At 38.7% G+C, this 23,579-nt stretch overlaps 1 protein-coding gene across 2 annotated transcripts in view; it reads right to left on the minus strand.

Moving 5' to 3' along the window:
• Positions 1 to 354: 354 nt before the first annotated feature.
• The window catches only part of LOC128777272 (probable cation-transporting ATPase 13A5), a 67,462-nt gene continuing 44,237 nt past the window's right edge, over positions 355 to 23,579 (minus strand). Inside the window, exons 7-8 of one of the 2 annotated variants that reach the window (XM_053903537.1) lie at positions 4,670 to 4,804; positions 355 to 482 (exon numbers count right to left, since the gene is read on the minus strand). In XM_053903537.1, the coding sequence (XP_053759512.1) occupies positions 375 to 482; positions 4,670 to 4,804 (243 nt within the window). In that variant the 3' untranslated portion in view covers positions 355 to 374. The remainder of the gene's footprint in view (positions 483 to 4,669; positions 4,805 to 23,579) is intronic. The other variant, XM_053903536.1, reaches the window with a different exon arrangement.

Genomic DNA, 23,579 nt, shown 5'->3' on the forward strand with positions numbered 1-23,579 from the left:
ATGCCCACTGTACAATGCCATTTATATAAAATTCTAAACACGCAAGGCAGTTGCTTGAGGATGGGGTTGGGTAGGGAGAGGTTACAGACAGAAGGAACTTTTGGGGGCAATGGATAGTCATTATCTTTATTGTGGTAATAGTTTCATAGATAGTTACAAGGATGTACATAAGTCAAAATCTATCAAATTGTATCCTTTAAATATGTTCGGCTTATTGTATGTCAATTTTACCTCAGTAAAGTTCTTTTTAAGGTGAAAACATCTCAAGTCCTTCATTCCTTTAAGTAAGTGCACCAGAAACACACACACACACACACGAAGAGGAAAGTAGTAGCAACAACCAGGAATACAAGTTTAAATCCCGTTTTGATTCCTTATGAACAACACACAGATCTAAAATAATGAGACTTACCTCTTCTCCCACATACAGAGACTGTAATGCTATTATGTGACTCAACTAGGTGGTGGAGCTTTACAGATTGCTGAAAAAGAAGAAAGGAAAATGGGAAAAAAGGCTTTTCTACTTGAGGAGAAGTCCCAGGTATTAATTCAGTAAAGTGCTAGTCTCTTTAAAGATAGAGCACTGACTTGTTCCCAACTGAATGCACTGGCTAAAAATGAAAGACCAAGCAGCCTATTAGTTACCTGAAAAGTCATTCAACTTGCTGTGCTGTTCACCAGCAGTAAGAAGTATGTGTTCTTGGATAGAAAGAAATTTCCCAGCATGCTCTGTTCACTCAAAGTAGTTTTTGATGACCATAAATTTGTATTTAGTTCTTTCAGCAGAGAACATCAAGAACTTGAGTCATTCAAGATAAATGTTCATACCTAAATAGCTTTGAGAGCTAAGCAATATCTCAGTTTTGAGTTATTCCACATCAGAGTTCTTAATCTGTAACTTTATGAGGAGTTTTAGTGGTGCCTACTATTCCTCATAGTATACATTGTTTTAATATATGAAATACACAGGACGTTGACAGTGAATCAATAAGAGGATAAAAAAGAAAAACACAATAAAATTACATTTGATTTCACATTTTTAAAGAAAGTGTTGTGTAAAAGAGGGGTTCCTGGGTGGCTCAGTAGGTTAAGTGGCCGACTTCAGCTCAGGTCATGATCTCAAAGATCGTGGGTTCAACACCCGCGTCGGGCTCTGTGCTGACAGCTCAAAGCCTGGAGCCTGCTTCGGATTCTGTCTCCCTTTCTCTCTGCCCCTCCCCCACTCACGCTCTGTCTCTGTCTCTGTCTCTGTCTCTCTCTCTCTCTCAAAAATGAATAAACATTTTTAAAAAAGAAAGAAACTGTTGTGTAAAAGAACTATCTGTTTCTAGGGGTTAAAACTCCTAATCATCTAGTGTATTCATTTTTTTTTCTTCTGATTTTGCCATTTATGACACCGCCTAAACCTTCTAGCATAAATCATTTATAAATCTGATTAATATGTCCTAAGAACAATTAATAGAGTAACACATAGTGAAAGACTGTTTTGCTATTAATGTATCCTTTTATTCATTTTTTCATCCACTCAGCATTTATTACACACACTCTATGTGTCAGGGACTATGCTAAGAGGTGGGGATAGAATGTTCAAAAAAAAAAAAAAAAAAGAAAAAGAAAAAAAAAGATATAGTTCTTACTAGCAAGGAATTTACAAACCACTGGGAGAAATATATTTATCAAATAGTCACAAACGTAAATGTATCATTACAATCAATAATTAAAAAAAAAAAGGTATGCTTTTGGAGAATATACAGCCCATAGAAGCAATAATAGAAAACTTCCCTAAATAAGTGACTTTGAATCAAATCGGTTGTTGCATCTATGAGTCTCAAACTCAAAAGAAATGTTTGCGCTGGAAATATATACAAATTTGAAAGTCATTTTAGAACTCATTGGTATATACAGCTATCAGAACAGTGAAGAATCTCTCAATATACATACATGAAAAGGCCATGAAGACATACTATTATGAATAATAATAAAGCAAGGTTGGAGATTACATAATGATGCTACCTTTTACATAAGAAAGAAGGAAAAACAAGGTTCATATATTTGCATTTGCTTGACTTGCCTAAAAATTTCTTCTGAAGAAAACACAAGAAATAAATGTGGTTGCACAAGTGGAGGGGAAGAGAAAGATAGAACATACATTGTATATGCGGTAGAGTATACATTGTATAGTTTGCATATTGTTTTGCTTTTGAGACACTGCCTCCCCCACAAAAGGCCACTAGAGGAGGATGAACTATAAAAAAGATTGAAAAAGAGCAACTAGAGAGGATGGAGAGTGTGTTGTCTCTGAAGTCTCAGGGAAAGAGCGCTTCAAAAAGAAGCAACGGAGCAGTTAACTATCAATTGCAACTGAGAAGTTTAATAAAAGCTGCAGCGTGAAGAAAAAAAAAAAAAAAAGTGTCCGCGGTAGGAGGGAGACCATGAAATCAACAAACAAAAGACCAAAAGTCCAATAAAAATTAATGAAGGACACAAATACAGTTCACAGTGAAAGAAATGCAAATAGCTTAGGACATGAGCAAGTGCTCAACTTGTAATAGAAAACATGCTGTTGAAGTTATGCAATTCTATTGTCACTTATATTGGCAAAGATAAGGGAAACCAACACTCCTCTACTGTTGGGAGGAGTGTAAATTAGTATTACTTGTTTAAGATGCCTTTTGAGGATGCCTATGAAAACAATATACCTAGTTTATAATTAAGTAATTTCAGGTATAAAAATTTTATGTCTCTATGTCAATATATATAAGCACACATATGTATACTTGTTATATCCATATGCATGTGTAATATAAATACACATAATTTATATATATTTATAAACACACATATATGTGGATGTGTAAAAAGATACATGTGCAAGAATTGTGATTGTTTTAACAGCAAAAGACTGGAAATAATCTAACTATCCATCAACATCAGACTGGTTTAAAAAATTATGGTGCATCTAGAGAAAACATATTTGGGCAGACATGAAAGATATTTAACATATATTAGGTGGAAAATGGGAGCGAGCGCACAACAGTGCACATAGTGTTTCCATTTGTGTGAAACAAATTAGTGCCTGTGTGTTTAATACTGCTCAAGGTCATAGAACTTTTGGTCTCAGTGAATGCCTTTGGAAAGGGAACCTGGATACTGGGAGATCCAAACTGGGAGGGATATTTACTTTTTATTTATACCGTTGTGTTCTATTTGAACTTTTAAAAAATCATGTGCATATATTACTCTTTCTATTAAGAAAAAAATAACTAGTTTAAAAAAAGGAAGTTTTTAATTTTTATTTTAAAAAGTTTATGTATTTATTTTGAGAGACAGTGAGAGAGCGCGCATGTGAGCAGGGGAAGGGCCGAGAGAGAGGGAGAGAGAGAATCCCAAGCAGGCCCCAGGACCAGCTCAGAGCCCAACACCGGGCTCAATCCCACGAACCGTGAGATCATGAACTGAGCCGAAATCAAGAGTCAGATGCCCAACTGACTGAGTCACCCCAGGCGCCCCTTAAAAAGGAATTTAAAAAAAAAATGTTATAACCACCTATGGCCTTAAGATTATAGTGGTGATCTTAACAAGAGTTCTCTAATGGAGTCACCAGAGAGGAAATCAGGTCAGTATAGTGAGAAGAGACCAGGAGATCAATAAGTGACAAAAGCACACATAAAGAAGTTTTGCTGTAAAAGGGAGAAGAGAGGTAGAGTGGTAGCTACAGGTGGAAGCGGGGTAAAAAGAAATGGTTGCTTCCTTACTTGAGCACATTTAAATGCTAACAGAAAGGCCCTTGGGGGAGGGAGTGAGGAGGTCATTGAAGGACCACAGAAGCACCCTGAGCAGGTCAGAGAGGGTGCTTTGGCAAGCACAGGCAGGGGCCCTTTCTCCTCCATAACGGGAGAGCAGGGCGGGTGGGAGGCAGAAACAGAGTCCTTTGACAGTTGGAGAGTGGGGAGTTGAGCAAATTCCTGTCTTCTGGCTTCTATCTTCCTTGTGGAACAAGTGGTGAGATTATCTGCTGAATTAGAGAAGTGGACTATGAGATGAACAGGAGATCTCTCTCATGGAGAAATATTTGGTGTGAATTCTTAATTTTGAGAATGGGACAGTGCATTGACCAGGGACCTACAGAAAGCTTGCCCAGATAAGGATGGAATTCATGGATTTAGAGTGTCATCAACCAATCTGTTCTACAGGACTTTTTCCCAACGGCACCTAGATCCCCTGGCGTGGGTATAAAGAAAGCCTAGTGTTGGACTCAGGCTTTGACAAATAAGTACTGACCAACTAGAAAAGGCAAAGAGTCATTATGAAACAGACCCTTCCACCTTGCACCCTCTCCCATCATCTTCAAGATTCGACAGTATTCTCTGTACATATTTTTTCACTTATGCACAATTCATAGATATTTGTAAATTCCTCTGGCTGATCAGCCTGAATAAACTAAAGAGAGGAGGAAAAATAACTTGGAAGGTTAGGAATCAGGATGTAATAGAAGGAAAAGGACTAACGTTGTTGAGTATCAATATTTGTGCTAGATATTTACAAACTTGGTCTCATTTATTGTGGAGTGGGCAATGGCTATTTCCTGATTCTTCTTTCTAACAGTATTTCAATAAAGGTCCTACTGTTCCCTTTCTGTGGCCACAAGATTGGTGGGGGAAAAACTCACCTCTCTGAGATCATATACCGTCAACGCTATGGACGTGATGGACATGATTATGATGGCAAAAGCATATTCCTTATAGTCTTCACTAAACCACAAACAGACACTGAAGAGTTGAAATATGTAAAATGGATTTAAAACCTGTTGGCAGACACAAAAACAGGAAGGCAATGGGGATATTTAGTCTTCGCCCTGAGCTATTCATTGACTTGTTTGCTTTCAAAAGCCTCTCTGTGACACCAACCACCCCATACAATATTCTCATTCTTACTGTATTTATTCAGCAATTGTCACGTGCCAGACACTGTGCTTAGCAACTTTACCTGAATTTTCTCATTTAATTTCCATAATTACCTTATTACCCAGAAGCTTTTACTTATCTCCATTGCAAAGATGGAGAAGCTGAGACTCAGATCTCGAGATCTGAGACATGAGATTCTTGAGAAACTTGCTGAAGGTCACACAGCTGCAACAAATCACAGAGTAGGCCTTGAACCTGGGGAGCTGACCCTGGAGCACTTACTTTTAATCACTGCTGCACCTTATCATTCACAAAGTAGTGTCTCGTGGGTCCTCATGATGACCATCACAAGGGTGTAGGGTGTGGATACTATGAGGTTTAGTTCACATGTACTGGCCCTCAGAAGGGTGAAGTTTTAGTTCAGGTTTACAGAGTTAAAATGCTCTCGAGTCTGTTGTTCTTCCCTTCGACACAGCATCTGCCATCTTCTAAGCCATCAAAGTACTTAGATTTATGGATAAGTTGAAGACTACATTTGCTCATTAGTAGAGAGCCAAGCTGAAACTGGGAAACTGTCCTTGAACATCTAGGACACTGTGGAAGAAGGGAGAGGCTAACTCCACAGTTGTTAGCCTGCTTTGGTTTAAGACATTTTGTACCCTTATTCAAATGCTCTCCAGTTGATTTCCATCTGTCTAAGATGGGAACAGTAATCTTTGCCTCTGGTTGGGGAAGGAGCACACAGAAACATTTCCTATCAGTTTCTTTTGCTTCCTTTCTTATAGAAATATTGAGAAAATACCTTGGGTTTAGTAAGTTTTTTCAAAAACAAGTAGGAGTAGAAGTAAAGTTCAGAAAAAGACCCAGGGTACAGCTGTATGGTTATAGTTTCATAATAATCACTGCAAAATGAAAAATAAGCTCAATGGTAGACTCAAAGAGGAAAAATTCAACTTAACAAATGATGGTCAAGTCCTTTTTTTCCCTCCCACACAAACATTGAGATCTAGAGAACTAATAAGGCTAATGCTGAGGAAATTATGTTGCCCATAAGAAATGTCTTGAGTTTTTAAATTTTTAATTATTATTTTAGTTTCACAAAGTTGGGAAAGGCTAAGAAACATTGGATTAAAAAGGAAAGAAAGAAAGAGAAGAGGTGCACCCAGTTATTAAAGGATAAGTAGACACATGAGTGTCATTATACTGTGCCAGGCAACATGTGCAAAAGATGGTCTCCAAGGAAAACACTAGAAAAGAGATATGAAGAATCTATCCTTTGTACTGTTTTAAAATATCACAAATTACGGTTACTTATTAACAAGTAGCATTCTTGATTGTTTGACTAGAACTCCTTTAGCCTCTATTTAGCGCCAAGAGTAAGTCCTGCGTACCTCTTTGATGAGTAGTTTCCAAATTGGTGTGATTTCAACATCGATAGTATTAGGCCCACATATTAACCTCCTATAGGGAGAGATCATAGGTCAGTCAGTTACAACTAATAAAAATGAAGCTCATTTTTCACTCATTCGAAAAAAGGCCTATTCACTTTCTCCCAGTCAAGGTAAGCCTCCCTTGTTCCATAATATCTCCATCCTTCTCAAAATAACTGAGTGGGGAGGGGGTGGTTCCCAAGGACAAAAACAATAAACATGATCCTATTGCATCTACTAAATTAGATTCTTCCTGAGGTCTAAATATTTCCCTGATGGCAATTTGGGTATTTAATATTAGTGGTTGCCTCATTCAAGTAAGTTTCCAGATTGGCACTCTCTCAACTCTGTCCCCAACTGTGGCTCTGTGGACGTGGGATGGAGAGATCATTGCAAGAAAATAGTTTTACTAGTAAGAAGTACTGGACCTACCTTCCTACTCCTGTTTAGTTCTGGGAAGCTGTAGAATTTATTTTAATGTGAGCAAAAAGATGTTGGGATCTCAAAGACAGCTCTATACACAAAGTTATACACCCTTTAACTGAAAACCTAGAGGTATATTTCTTAGATTATGCAGAGCAAGGACCCTTTATGAGTTATTTTGCTGTTGGGAACACTGACCACACTCTCTGTGCCTCCTATGTAGATATTCAGATCAAGTAGCTTGGCCAAATGTATTAGAGCAGTGTCTCCTGAGATTTAGCGTTCATACACATGACTTCCTGATCTTGGTAATGTGAAGATTCTGATTCAGAGGGATGATGTGTGGTCTAAGATTCTGCATTTCTAACAAGCTTCTAGGTGATGCGGATGCTGAAAGGCTCTGGGTCCCTTCAAAGTACTGGAAAATGGGGGTGCAGGGGAATATGAGTATCACAGAAACTTAGGACCAGCAAGGTCTTTCCAAAGTCCTCCTCCCCTTTTTAACAACTAGGGAACCAAAGCCCGGAGATGAGAAGTTCCTTGCTCAAAACCACACAGTGAATTACTGATAGACTTGACATTCAACACTGTGCTCTTCCTCAGCCTGGTTCCTCTGCCCTGGAACTGCTTTGGAATCATGGAGCTGCAGTTCTTGCACAACAGTTTCTGCTGCTCTGAAATTATTATTCAACTATGTGATCTTGGCATAAAATATATTTCCTGATTACAACCCAAACTGGTTCAACCCCATTATTATAACCTTGAGAAGCTCTGTGTAGAGTAGAAAGAGGACTAAACCTGTGAGACTCAGCTCTTCAATCACCTCCCATCCATGTGACCTTTGTTCAGGCCATCGAACCTCTGTGAGCCTCAGATTTCTCATGTATTATGTTGGAATGATGGGGATATTCATTCTACCTCCCCCACAACGCTGATCCGACGAAGCAAGAGAAGGTATGTGCATGCATTGAATCTAACAATACTGAATAGAGCATTACAAAGTTTTCTGATATTGACCAGCTAAGATAATGATTTTCTAGGCTCTCTATTTGGCTGATGGCAACCATCCTCTTGAGCTGATGTAGAAAACAGTAGGCATGGTACCTAATCTCTTGTTCTTCTCTTGTTAGACCTGATCCAAATTTCAGATGTATCTTGGCAGAACTGAGCCAGTCTTCCAAAGAACTGAAATAATAATAATGAGAAAGACCTATTTAGAAATGATATTTTTGAGATAAGTTTCTCTGTTTCAGATGAAATTACTGAAATGACTTACCCAATTTTCTGGAACTGTCCTTCTAAGTTGTTCCAAACATATCTTATTTTCTGCACTTTTATACATCTCACCTGGAAAAGAAAAGTACTAAGAAAGTCTCTTATGTAGGGATCAGTAAATACATAGCAGTTTGGTGGCTAAAGAAGTGCCTGCAGAAGAAGCAAAAATAGAGCTCTAATACACTTCTTTAAGATTATCCTTTCCTAACTTACTGCAACTTTCCCTGCTACACAAGTGGCATTCTTTCTTAGGAGTTTTCGTTCAGTCGAAGTGTATCATGCGTGGGCTTACTATGCAGATGAGTATATATGATAAAACTCTGTCTCTGTGTTCCACTAGGTTATTGATAACCTAACAAAGGAAGAAAATCTGTTACAAAAGTGAAAACTATACCATACAGTCCAATATATATATATGTCAAAGAAATAAAAATATGATCAAGTAAGATGTATGGTATTGAAATGCCGTAGAAATGTTGAGCGGGCAGATGGCTGAAGGCATCATGGAAGTGATGGCATCTGAGCTGCAGCCTTGAAGGGCTGAAAGACTTCTGCCCAGATAAGAAGGAAAGAGGGCATGTAGAAGAGATTCTGCACAAGTCGGTTGTGAGGAGGGGCAAATGAGTGGGTCTACTTGACTGCAGACTGGAGAATGAGGCTGGAAAGATAAAGGTCTGAGTGTACCATCTTAAATGCTAGGGTGGAGTATTTAGGACTTTGTCTTGTGGGCAATGGACATTCAGAGAAAACTGTAGAATAGACTGTGAACAAAATTAGCTTGGTAGCATGTTCCAGGAAAGAGTGAGGAGGTTTTTGCAAGAAAATTTTCTCCAGGAAGTGAGCGTAGATGTCAGCAGTGAAAACGAAAGTTAAGGTTAAGGCTTATGGGAATTATGCCTTCTTTTTTCTGAATTCTTTAAGCAACTATATGTGAATCTGAATTTCCATTAACTGGCGACCTAACTGAACAGAAAGAAATATAGTGCCATGTTGTTATGGGGCAATAGGTATAACCTCCTTTTGCCCATTGGAATTAACTGGAAGCTTTAAATACTAATGCCAAGGTCTCACCCTCAGACATTCTGATTTCACTTGTCTGGTGTGCAACTTAAGCATAAATTTGTTGAAATTTCCTTAGATAGTTCTAATGTGCAGCCAAAGTTGAGAAATATTGTATTCCTTTTACCTCTACTCTGAGAATTGTGTTCTTGAGAAATTCAAGTAAATTTCTCTGCACTATAATTTTCCCAGAATAAACTTAGGAAATTGAGCAGATTATCTCTAATTTCCACTGCACACTTCTGTGTATGTTCTATACCTCTGAATAGTACAGTCAGTATAATCAGATAAATTCTAGAACTAAGAGTATACAGCTGAAAACTAAAAAGGGTTCACTATATGTTTTTTGGTAAAGAAGTGAAAGCATGCTTTTAAAACCACATGAACATCTAGAAATAGAGGTGAAATCCCTAAGCTCCAAGATCTGGAGTACACCAAATCAATCTGAATCCTATTCAATAAATATATGTGCATGCACACGAGTGGGCACATACACGTGTGCATGCACACACACATTCATAGTTACCAGTGAGAGAATTAAGTGCTGTATATTTTATTTTACAAGATCGATTTTTTTCAATGAGATCGGTTGCAAAGTAACTTTAAAAAAATTCTATTTTCCTATTGATTTTCTGTATAAAATTTAAAATTGGAGTGCACTGCCACTGGGAGTGATTCTCCCTTCACAACCTGCAAGTTAGAAAGAGGAAAGAGGGACTGAAGGAGATTGGTTGCCATTGTCCACTTTGCAACCTCATGTCTCCTAACACCTGGCTGTCTTGTTCAGTCCCGGCAATTCTGCAGAGCTGGACTGTAGGGTATGTGGGCTTTTGACACATCTTTAGTCTTTTTCATCAATCTCTGGTAGACATATTCTCACCTTCATATCTTTAGTTCACTTTAGGACTTTTGTCCAAGATCGCATCTAGTAAGCAGGGATTGAATTTTAACTCAAGCTCACATGGCTCCAGAATCCCGTCTCTTAAAGGACATGATAGTCAAGCTAATTTCAGAAGAAGGTATGAAAAATCCCATAGCTGCCAGAATTCAAGTTGAATTGAAGGCTGACTCCTTTGTTCCTTCTGTGGTTTCACAAATCTGGGTTAGAACATTTTTAAAGGACACACTGTGGGAGGATATGAGGCCCGTGGTCAGAGAACCCAAATCCAGAGGATGTGAAGGCACAGACTGAGAATGAGAACCTTATAAAACAGCAAACACGAAATGTCAACAGATGAAGGCAGAAATAATGAGGAATAAAGAAGTTCCTGCTAAGTTTTATTTTCTATCTCAGGTCAGAAAATAGAAGATTCCATTATCTCCTGATAATTTCTTCTGTTTAAAAAAAAATTTTTTTTCTTTTATTTCAAGACAGAGAATGAGTGAGGAAGGGAAAGAGAAAGGGGGAGAGAGAGAATTGCAAGCAGGCTTTGTTCTGTCGGTGCATAGCTGGATGGGGGACTCCAGCTCGGAAAATGTGACATCATAACCTGAGCTGAAACCAAGAGTCAGACACTCAACGAACTGAACGACCCAGGTGCCTCTATTTGAATTTTTAATATTTCAACATGACTTTTGGTATAGCTTTAGTGAAAATTAAGTCTTTTGTAGACAATCGTGGCATTAAAATTTTGTAAGAGCTTAATAACTGTCAATTGGTTTATTCAACAAATATTTATTGATAACTTACAATATGCCAGGTCTAAGCTAAAAAATTAAGAGATTTCACTGTAATGGAAAAAGGGTAAATCATGATCCCAGTTCAAGAGGTGCTAATATTCAGATGGAGGAATAAGCCCTTAAATCATTAGTTTGGGAAACACACTCAAATTTGCCTCCACCGGGATTGACTTGCCCTGAAAAATCCTGCAAATCCTCTAAATCCAGCTCAAATCCGACTCCCTTCAAGAATCCTTAATCCTTATTCTGTTCGGCCAAAAAAAGGTGTCTATTCCATCTATCTTCTCCAGTTTATATAGTAACGACGTGTTCATCCCTTTCCTCCATTTGATTTCATCTTCTTGAAGGCGAGACCCTGTATCTTATCGATCTCTGTATTCTCCAGTTTGGCTAAGACAGTCACTTTCATGTAGGAAGCACTGAATATGTATGGAATTCAAGTAAACTTTACGACATTGATTAGTTCTCACTGAGATCCCATATACAAATTTCTTCTCTTACAAAACAGGAAGATTAACAGATGCAATAAACTTCTAGTTAATAGCCTTAATTTGGATGAGATATTATTTGCCTGGACTCTGAGAAAAGATGATAGGGAGGTTTTAAGTGTAATAGTATAGTAAGGGTATATTATTTCCACTGAAATAAAGAAAATGTAAAGAATTTTAGACAGGAATCATTGTCACTTGAAACTTAGATCATGGATTACACCACACTACCTAGAGTGTTCAAGCAATAAAATAATAGAGTATTTTACTTTTTAAGTTTATTTTGAGAAAAAGAGGAGAAAGCACATGGGTGTAGGGGCAAATGAGGGAGAAATTATCCCAAGCAGGCTCAGCACTGTCAAAGCAGAGCCCGTCATGGGACTCAAACTCACCAACTGCGAGATTGTGACCTGTGCCGAGATCAAGAATTGGATGTTTAACCTGAGCCACCGAGATGCCCATCTACAAACTATTACTGACTGCGTCTGGGGAAGTGTGGGTGAGGCTACCGTATAGAAAAGAAGGAATGTCATGGATAAGACTTGAGATCATGGGAAGAAAGATGGAGTAGGAGAGCTGTGAATGGGAGGAAGTTTTAGCACTAGATGCAACATAGAACAAAGGCCAGTGCAACTGGTCATTGAAAGATCTTGCCGTCTGTGGTTACAGCTTCTTTCATGTCCCCTTCCTGGGACATAGTTTGAAGTGAGATTAGGCTTGGGACTGTGCCGTGAAGACTCTACATCGAAATTAATCATTTTCAAAAATAAAATGGTAGAAAAGTGTTCTGGGAAAATAAACTATCCAATGGATTAAAAGGAAGAGAGCTTGGGACAAGAAACACATTTAGGAGCAGCTCTTTCTGTTCCAGTAGGGGGCGGGAAGGTGGCGAGGGGGTGAGAGTAGATAGTAAAACGGAAGAAAGGAGAAGGAACAAGAAGTTCAAGCCCCAGACAGCTGAAACTGCTCCATTGGCTGAGAGGTCAAGTGCCCTCTGCAAGCCTTTTCATTTACCAATGACTTTGTTCGGTGCTCCTTTGGATGGTAAGCATGCTTTGATGGGGAAGGTGCTATTCAGAGTACTGAGGTATGAAAGATTTCTTCAGTACTTTGCAAGAGTTTCCACACAATGACCGGAAAACATGTTCACATGTGCCCAAGCCAAAGGCTTTTAATCTTTGGCCCAGAAAAGCAAACGAGGGATATCAAATAGTACCTGAACTGGCTCTTCCCTTCTAATGAGGGAGAAGCAATAGAGACCGAAATGTTCTCACCACGTTTTGTAAATTTCACATTTTAGTACTAGATGGCATTAACTTGCTAGAAATGTCTGAGCTAAAGTTCATTTGAGGTAACATTTTTGGATTTATTTCATTTTAGTCCATTCCTTTGTTTTCAGAAAACAAAAAATATTGAAATACATGGAAAAAAAGAGAGAGAGAATATTCAAGACAACAGTAAAAAACAAGCAGCTGCATTCAATTTTGGAATTAGGATCTTAAAAAAAGACAAGCTGTTAAATTCTAGTTGTTTTTCTAATATAACATGTTGAGAAATAGAGTCTGGTCATTAAATCCAGAGCTAAAATTATTTTCAAATAATTATTCTTCCACTATACACAGTTCACTGAAAATATGCTTTAAGCCTGATATTTCCCTAGTAACAAAAGGTGAAATGGTAATATTCAATAAAATGTGATCCTGAGGAGTATCTAAACAGAATATATTGGCCTCACCATTGAGGGCTTTTTCTCTCACATCAATACAATTTTCCTCCAGCAAATATCCTTTGTCTGGGTTGATGGAACATCATTCTGCCATTTTTCATGAGTTGCTAGGGAGTCCGTTGAAGCACACAGACTGTATTGTGACAGACTCGTGTTACTTATACAAGGTATAAATTAGGGAAATTGTAGACTTGGGCATTTTAAGATTCCACAACCCATTACTAATTCATCCTTATTTCTTCTCCATTCCAAAGCCAGTACTTTTCCTTCCACCACGGTTCAGGCTTAGTTTGTATTCAAATTGTCCCAAAATTCATGGGAATTTGCTTTTGTGGAATCGCCTCTTAAAAATCTTGAAGTTTATAAATTTTTCAATGCTAAACGGTCCCAGGTCCTGTTCCCTTTGGCTTTCATACACGTTTTTCCTATTCTGAATCTACTATTTCCCTAAAAATGGCAAACATTTTATAAGCTTTCTTATAATTCTCTTGCCAACTCTTCTAATCCCCCATATTGAATACATTTTCCTTAAAAGGACTGTTTGACTTCATCTTGGTAACCTATTATGTTCTTTAGAAGCCAAAGAAACATAAATGTAAGCATCTTAAATTTCAGTTACTGCAATCCAGAGGACTCTGGTGAACTTTATTCCTGCAACTCAGTTTGATCTCACTTGGCATTGCACAGCCCATCTAAAAGCAGGCTAACTGTCCAGTCCACTCTAATAGCGCCAGTTCAGTGTGGGTTAAAATATTATCAGTTCAAGATTCTCCTTTCCTCTCCTCCTCCTATGGGGATGGCATTTGGACTTCAGGAGAAGTTCACTGCAGGGAGCACTGAAGGTGAGCTTGTGGTCCGTGACAACATCCCCATGGTATCTTTTACTAACATAACACATAATGTGTCCTCTTCCGCTGGGTCTTTCACGGTGACCACTCTGTGGTGCGTTGATACTTAAAAGATTTCAGCGCCTCAGTCCCCAGCCAGTGGCTGAAACCACACCTTTCTTTAGTGTATGTTTCTTCACTTCTTTGAAGGAACTTTTTGGCAGATAATGGCTCTCGCTTTCAATAAATTTCCATATTCTATTCATGAGTATGAAATTTTGGATCTCTTTCTTACCGTCTGTGAGATACCAGGAAAATTTAGGAAGGGGCTGTCCTTAGGAATCTGCTGTCTGTATTCATTTCTGTCACCTTACTGCTCCCTCCCATGGCCAGGTGATAAGGGGACTTGCCAGAAAGGAAATTGTTCTCAAAAATCTTCAGCTGGAAGCTGGTCCTGGGATTCCCCAATTTTTAATTTGTTTTTTTTTAATTCTGTTATTTAAGCACCTAACCCTCTCCTCGACTCTCTGCTACCAGGGATGTTTTTAATAAAGAAGGTGAGGAAAAAGTAACAGAAAATAATTAGTTCAACTGGATGCAAACTATTTTAAAATCTCCACCTCACATCAAAATCATGGACTGTTTACCAAAAACTTCTCCCTCCCAAATTTGATGTTTTTGTCATTATTCTTGCCAACTTCTTTCTCATCCATCACAGGGGCCCAAGTGCTTCTGGGTTCAAAGGAGAGAGGTCATAGAGGAGAACTGCATGCTAATTAGTGTAGTCAGAATGTATACTCTGCTCCCAGCTGGGGTTTCTAGTAGAATTAAGGTTGAGGTGCTGGTGGTAACAATGGAGTACCACAGGATTCAACTGAACGTCCAAGAAAGTAAAGGTTTCTCAAGGTGTATAATGAGTTTTGACTGCACTTGGGCCTAATTAGAACATAATTGTTGTTTGGGGGAGCTAAACTGTGTCTCATACTTTAAAATGTCAACCCAGTGTAAGCTGTTAATCAGGGAAGTAGGATAGCATTTTGCGTAGAACACCAGAGCAGACTCTAGCCACACAATGGCAGAAAGACTGTTTGCATGAGAGGACATCATAAATCCACTAGGTACTAATAGCATGCGAAAACTCCTTTCAGAAGAGCGATTTTGCACACAAAGAGCCCCGAGGGAAGAGATGGAAATGGAAGCATCCATCAAGTAAGGAAAGGGTGTTTAGAAAATTGCTCTTCCGACTTCATCTATCATACTATCAGAGACTGCTGTGTTAATCCATTTACCACCACTGAGTATGAGCCCAAAGACGAAATGCAGAAATGCTCCTTGGGGAGAGCGTTCAGCAAAACTTCTGCAGAGGCTAATGTGGACAATGGGGATCATCCCCATATCATATCCAAGGAGTATTGACTGCAACTTACACACCAACATGCAGCTGTGTGTGGTTTTTCAAATGAGTCCTTTCTTAATTCTTTGGCTTAAGGAGCATGTTTTTGAATATATGTGAATACATATATTCATGTGAATACATGCTGTAGTTTTATCCCTGACTCTTCCATGGTGTTTGAACTTGTTAATTCTCCAAGGGTTAAAAACCAAATAAGGTCTTATTTCTCTGAATGCTACTGTGATGTATTAGTTCTCCATGTATATATTAAAAAAAAGAGTGTTAATTAAAAATGTTACAATGATTATGGAGAAACTTTTACAATGTTACTCTCTTAGCTTTTATAGTTGCCCAAAGGAAGAAAAACAAATGCCAAGTGCTCACTGTGCTGCTATATGTTACCAATTTCAATATTAACACCTTGATAATGAAAATAATGTCTTTTGTTTTTACAGTACTTTTCTCTTTCTGTAGTGCTTTCAGAACTTTTATCACATCTGGTTCATTTTTATGAACATTCTGAAAGCTAAACACTTCCTTACCCTATTAACTATTAGTTCATTCAAATGATTGAAGAAATCCCAGTTTTTGTGAAGATCATGTGAAATTACAAGACGGAAACTGTTTTTAGGCCCATTATGCTTTGGTGGTTTCATTGGAGCCTTAGTGACGTGTGATTCTGAGTGACAAAGAGGCCATCCCCTGTGGAATGACCAGGAGTTGCAAAGGCAGCTTAAGAGAGCAAACTGTGCAGCCAGTGTTACACTAAGAAGGATCATTCCCTATAGACAATGGTCTAGGAGAATCATTCATTTATGGTGAGTGCTGATGACCAAAAAGGAGACTTAGCTTTGAATCTCTTCAGGAAATGCATACACTACTACAATTCACTTGTGATAAGGATTACAACACACGTTTATGTTAGTGATTTCAATCTTTTCTGAGCAGAGCCTGTTTTGGACATAAAATATTACACAGATGGGGTGCCTGGGTGGCTCAGTCAGTTAGGCGTCCGACTTCGGCTCAGGTCATGATCACTTTCGTGAGTTCGAACTCCATGTCGGGGTCTGTGTTGACAGCTCGGAGCCTGGAGCCTGCTTCAGATTCTGTGTCTCCCTCTCTTTGCCTTTCCCCCGCTCGCACTCTGTCTCTGTATCTCTCAAAAATAAATAAACGTTAAAAAAATTTTTTTAAATATTACACAGATAGAATAATACTTGCCTTTATATTATTTGGACCCAAGTCCAACGTTCTCAGGGAGAAGGACCACATCTTTTTAATTCAGCGATCCATACCTTCATAAATATTTGGGTTTTTTTAAATCATCACACCATCATCTACATACACTTTAGGTAAAAGTACCGTGTCTTTGGCTATGCTTGGTTAACATGCAGATTCTTATTATAGATCCAAAGACCTCAGAGATTTTCGACTCATCAGCTCAGAGCCTCTATCGTTCAACATCAAGTTTATATCCACATATCGATTCATGTATTTATTAATGTGTTTTTTTTCACAATTTTAAAGTATTTCTTTTTTTTTAAATTTTTTAGTGTTTAGTATTGACAGAGAGAGAGTGAGAGAGACAGAGCATGAGTGGGGGAGGGGCAGAGAGAGAGGGAGACACAGAATCCAAAGCAGGCTCCAGGCTCTGAGCTGTCAGCACAGAGCCTGAGGCGGGGCTCGAACTCACAGAAAGCGAGATCACGACCTGAGCCGAAGTCAGACGCTCAATCGACTGAGCAACCCAGGCACCCCATAATCTTAATGTATTTCACATGATATACTTTGCATTGCATGATATTGGGTGCCATGGAGGATAGAAATTGCAGATTTAACATAAATGGGGGGAAAATCAGTAAACAGCAAGTAGAAAAAAATATTCAAATGCTTCTCAGAGAGAAAAATAGAAGTTCTGAGAGTGTGAATAAGTGATATGGAAGAGAGTGAACAATTTGGCATATGTCTACCTGAAGTTATAAAAGAAGAGCATAGACGCAGCAGGAGAGAGTCAATATGTGAGGACTTAGTGTCCAAAAGTATTTCAAATGTATTAAAAAACTAGACCTTGGGGCGCCTGGGTGGCTCAGTCGGTTAAGCGTCCGACTTCAGCTCAGGTCACGATCTCGCGGTCCGTGAGTTCGAGCCCCGCGTCGGGCTCTGGGCTGATGGCTCAGAGCCTGGAGCCTGCTTCCAGTTCTGTGTCTCCCTCTCTCTCTGCCCCTCCCCCGTTCATGCTCTGTGTCTCTCTGTCCCAAAAATAAATAAGCGAAAAAAAAAAAAAAAAAAAACAAAACTAGACCACTAGACCTTATTTCAGAAAACTGAACAAATGTTGAAGAGTATATATAAGGATAAAAAGAAATCCACAAGTAAATGTAGTACAACAGAAGACAAAGACAAAAAGAGAGAAGACAGATTATATCCCTATAGAGAGAAAAGGCAGATTTTCTAAGAGGAATTAGTAGTGAACTGGAAGCAGCTGGAAAATTTATATATATATAATATCTTCAAGGTATTGAGAGCAAAAACCTATCAATCCAGAATTGTATACTTCATAAAAGTATCTTCCAATTTAAGGGGTAAAATTAAATAATTTTAGGAAAAAGTCCTGAGAAAAGGTGCCAATAACTGACTCTTACTAAAGACATTCAAAAAGATAGAAAGGTTAAGGTGCAAGAAGGAATAATGAGCAAAGACAGATAAATATATGAATAAATCTAGACAAAAATCAACAGTATAAAATAATAGTTATAATGTCTATTTTGTTGAGTTAAATAGGTAAAATAGAACCAAAATTCTGTACGATAGTAGCATGTAAATTGGGAGCACCTGATCAGCATTAAAGTCCTCTGAGGTCCTCGCATTGTTTATGAAGAAGGAAAAAATCATGACTTACTTTAAACTTTGCACATTGAAGTTTTTAGAGTGAGCACTAACAGAATAAAAGTATAACTTTCAATTGCTAGAGGGAGAAGTGAAATGAAAGAAAAAATACAGCAAACCCCATAGCTTTGTTATTAGCTATGTAACAAATGATCCCCAAACATATCCCCTTAAAACAATCATTTATTGTCACTCATGAACCTGTGTATTGCTCATCAGGCAGTTCTGCTAACCCGTGCTAGTTTAATGGTTCTTGGGTGGGATCATATATGTGACATCACTGGGGGCTTGGTCTCTGGGGGCTGGCTAGTACGAGCTGGACTTACCCAGGACTGTTCATCTCTGCTCCACATGGACACTCATCTCCCAGTGGACTTACCTGTTCTCATACACATGGCAACTGGACAAGTTCCAATAGAATGAGTGACAGTCCTCTTGAGACCTAGACCACAGGTTGGCACACTTTTTCTGAACAGGTCCACACAGTAAATATCTTAGGCTTTGTGGGCCATACTACTGAAGAGTTGGAACTACTCAACTCTACTATTTTTCAAGAAGCATTCATAACCAATTCGTAAATGGATGAGTGTGGCTATGTTACAATAAATCTTTACTTACAAAAATAGCATGGCAGATCTGTCCTATGGGCTGTAGTTTGCTGACTCCCAGCCTAGACTTAGAACTGGATTAGTTTCTCTTTCACCTCGATGGAAGGAAATACAGTCTTACTGCCAAAGGGATTTGCATACAGGGAGAGAAATAATTGCATCCCATTTTTAACAACAGCAACAACAAAATCCACCATAATGTCAATAAATCAGAAAGAAATCTAGGAAAGAGGGGGAAAGTCCACAGAAAAAGTAAAATAAGACAATATAAGGCAATATAAATAAATCCAAACATCATTATTCACAAATTCACAATGAATGTGAGGGAATCATCTCTCATTTTCAAGCTATAAAGCGAAAATTGCTAGAACTGCAAAGAGGAATTTTAAAATTCATCATCACTGCGGGAGATTTTAGCTCATTTCTCTCAGTAATTGATTACGCAAATGACATTATGGAGTGCGGCTGAAAACATACACCCTGCATAACTCTGCAGTTCTTGTCCCAGATATATATTCTGAAGTTATTCTTATCTGTGTTCACCAAGATTCATGTACGAGGTGCCCACAGAATCAGTGCACGTAAAGCAAAATAACTGGAAAGAACCAAAATGTCAGTCGAAAGGAGAAAGAACGAAGAAAATAGGCTTCAGGCCTAAACTAGAATCCTGCATGCTAGGAAAAATGAGCTTCACCGCACAGATGAGTCTCAGGAACTGAGACTAGAGTGTCCAAAGCACGTTGCAGAAGAACACACACTATCTGATGTCATTTACCTAATGTTCGGAACATGCAAAACCAAACAATGTATCTTTAGAACTAAATACATGTATGACAAGACTATTAAGATGGCACCTGCCTTTGTAGGTTAGGGATGGGAATGGGATGGGGGGGCATGTAGAAGGCTTCAAATACCTCTTAAGGAGAGGATCCATGTTAGATTATCTCTTTCCAATATAAAACAAGTAGGTTTCTCTGAGTTTCCTCTCCTCTCATCCATTACTTCATTTGCATAATACAGACCCTGTGAGGCTGCGCTCCTCTTACTGAAGGAGGCAGAGAAAGAGGTTATGTGGCCTGTGACAGAGGACACCATGGGTTTTCATATAAAAAAAATTCTCTTTCACCTTGTAATTACATTATCCAGTTTTTCTGCTAAGCAGAAAAACTTTAAATACCGTTTTTCAAATCTCATTACAAATTATATTTACGCTCAGTAAATATAATTTGATTTTTATCCTTTGTTACTTCTGGTCTTTATATTTGACTTTAATAAATGTGTATTTATGAATTTTTGTACGACTTAATTTAGACTCTTCAAGCTAAAGTCTACCAACCACGTGTGATTGTTTAATCTACCAGGTAAAGTGTGTTACTGTAAAATTTACTCTGGTGTGGGTATTTTCCCTAACCTGACGCCATTAAATCAAGTGGTCCACCTATGAACCTTGAACCCTTCAGGAAATAAAATTGAGTCCTGGGCACGCCAGCCCTCCCCCCTATTGTTTGTCTGGAATCCTCTTACTCACTCATTCACTCTTATTTGAGTGGGGTGGAAGGAGAGAAGGAAATTTTTCTAATCTCAACCAAGCCCTCCCTGCAGAGGCGACACCTAGGAACAGAGGGACAGGGACCACTCTCCTGAGAGATGATTGAGTTCACTCCTTCCCTTGTTTTGTCCCTAGTACCGACACAGCTTTATTTTTTTTTTAATTTTATTTTTTATTTTTTAAAATTTACATCCAAGTTAGTTAGCATATAATGCAACAATGATTTCAGGAGTAGATTCTTTAGTGCCCCTTCCCCATTTAGCCCATCCCCCCTCCCACAACCCCTCCAGTAACTCTCAGTTTGTTCTCCATATTTGTTTTGCCCCGCTCCCTGTTTTCATATTATTTTTGTTTCCCTTCCCTTATGTTCATCTGTTTTGTCTCTTCAAGTCCTCATATGAATGAAGTCATATGATTTTTGTCTTTCTCTGACTTTCACTTAGCATAATACCCTCCAGTTCCATCCACGTAGTTGCAAATGGCAAGATTTCATTCATTTTGATTGCCGAGTGATACTCCATTGCACATATATATATATACCACATCTTCTTTATCCATTCATCCCTCGATAGACATTTGGGCTCTTGCCATACTTTGGCTATTGTGGATAGTGCTGCTATAAACATGGGGGTGCATGTGTCCCTTCAAAACAGCACACCTGTATCCCATGGATAAATGCCTAGTAGTGCAATTGTTCGGTCGTAGGGTAGTTCTAGTTTTAATTTTTTGAGGAACCTCCATACTGTTTTCCAGAGTGGCTGCACCAGCTTGCATTCCCACCAACAATGCAAAAGAGATCCTCTTTCTCCACATCCTCGCCAACATCTGTTGTTGCCTGAGTTGTTGATATTAGCCATTCTGACAGGTGTAAGGCAGTATCTCACTGTGGTTTTGATTTGTATTTCCCTGATGGTGAGTGATGTGGAGCATTTTTTCATGTGTCAGTTGGCCATCTGGATGTCCTTTTTGGAGAAGTGTCTATTCATGTCTTTTGCCCATTTATTCACTGGATTATTTGGTTTTTGGGTGTTGAGTTTGATAAGTTCTTTATAGATTTTGGATAATAACCCTTTACCTGATATGTTATTTGCAAATATCTTTACCCATTCTATCAGTGGCCTTTTAGTTTTGCTGATTGTTTCCTTCGCTGTGCAGGTTTTTATTTTGCACAGCTTTAAACCTTGTGGCCTTGACCCTAGTCCTGATTCATGCTTGCCTGTGGGAGTTGACATCAGAGGTGAATTTCCTGGGCTTGCTGCTCAGCACTCCTTACCCCAAGGTTTTCACCTGCCTCGGGCTCCTTCTGTATGTGATATTTCGAGCACCACCCTGCCTGACATGGATCTCCCAGTGAGTCAGAGCTACTGAGAACCCCTGCAAGTGAAGTTTACATAATATTATGGCTAAATCTTCATTTATTTGTTCACCCATTAAATTACCACGGATGGTTAAGAATGGTGCCTCTAGAGCAAGACTGCCCTTGGGTCCCAATCCTAGCTCTATTACTTATAGCTGTGTGATCTGGGACAGGTTTTCATGTCTTTGTGCTTTGGCTTCTTCTTTGTGAAATGGATAGAATAAAAGTACCCATTTCATAGGTTTATCTGAAGGGATTAAACTAGTTAAAATATTATAAAGCATTTAGGGCATGCCTAGAATGTAGTAAACACTCAAGTAGTCTTCACAATTCTTACCATTGTGTTTTAAAGAAAGTTCTAGGTACAAAGCGGATTTTATATCTAGAGGTCAAGTATGAATTTGAGAGTGTTAACATTAATACTGAGCAGTAGTTCTCAAACTTTTCATCCCAGGATGCTTCACATCCTTAAAAATTATGTAGGATCCAAATAACTTTTGTTTTTGTGAGCTATATCTATTGACACTTATTAGAAATCAATACAGAGCGATTTTTAAAATATCTATTATTTAAAATATTAATAATGCCCTTTGTATAAACATAATGTTTATTAGTATAAAGTAATAATAACTGTTTTACAATAATTTTGTAAAAAGTAACTGTTTTACAAGGCAAAAATAACACAGTGGTAAAAGTGGCATTGCTTCCCATTTTTTTTCAAATCTCTAACATCTGGCTCAGTACAAGACAGCTGGATTCTCATACCGGCTTTGGAATCAGCCTGTTGTCGTATCACAAGTCCTGTCGCCTTTGGAAAACACTGTATACTTGTGAAAGAATTAGTATGAAAAAGAAAAAAATAATGACTCAGCGTTAGTATGAAAAGTGTTAAGACCTTGTGGACTCCCTGAAAGGGTCACGGGGAACTCTGGGGTACACAGATCATACCTTGGAAACTGTTGTGCTAGAGCATGTAAGACTAGGGAAAACAAAAACAAAACGACAAGCTTAAGGGTTGGTCAGAAGTGCTGCAAATCCTGGGGCTTTCCTGCTTTGCAGCCAAGGGACCTCAGGGCTGTTGTGCTTACCGGAGCCTCCACCTGGCACATTCCACTCTTGCGTCTTTGCATGGAGGGCCCCTTCTCTTTCTTCTTCGTAGCTTAAATACCACCTCCTTAGGGAGATGGTCCCTGACTGCCCTACTGAAAGAGATCCTTTGTTATTTTGTAGCATAGCACTCTGTTGTTTCCTTTTTAGTACTGATCACAAACTGTAATCACATATATTTGTTTGCTGGTTTATTGGCTGCCTATCCCACCAGTAGATAAACCCCCTAAGGTCAGACCCTTGTCTGTTCTGTTCATCATTGTAAGAGACATCTGACCCCTCTCTTTCTTCCATATCTCATATTCAATCCATCAACAAATCCTGTTGACTCCACCATCAAACTATACCCGGAATCAGGTCATTTCTCACCTCCTCCATCCTGCCACCCTAGTCCAAGTCCATGACCTAGTCGTGATCTGTTAAATAGCCTTCTGAATGAACTCTCCCACCCCTTTCCTTGCCACTTGCTATCTTATCAACACAGCCAGAATGATCCTTTCTAAACAAAACTCCCTGCTCTGCTTAAATCTTTCCATTACACTTAGAGTCAGATCTAAAATCTGAATCATGTTCTATAAAGTCCAACCTGATCTATTTCTCACTTCTTCCTTTACGTTAGTCATACGTTTTTCAAACACATCAGGCATACTGGAGTCATTGTACTTACTGATCCCACTGATGAAAATACCATTCCTCGAAATGACTAATTGCTTCCCTTCCTTTAGACCTCAGTTCAAATCTCAGTCATCTTATTAGAAAGATCTTCCACAGCTACTCTCCATAAAGCAGCAACCCCACACTCCCCAACTTAGTCTATATACCTCTTCACCTGTTTCCGTCTGCTTATTAGCGCTTATTGACACCCAG

This window comes from Panthera pardus, unplaced genomic scaffold (genome assembly GCF_024362965.1).
Source record: "Panthera pardus isolate Hobbes unplaced genomic scaffold, ASM2436296v1 HiC_scaffold_16, whole genome shotgun sequence".
NCBI classification, from domain to species: Eukaryota; Metazoa; Chordata; class Mammalia; order Carnivora; family Felidae; genus Panthera; species Panthera pardus.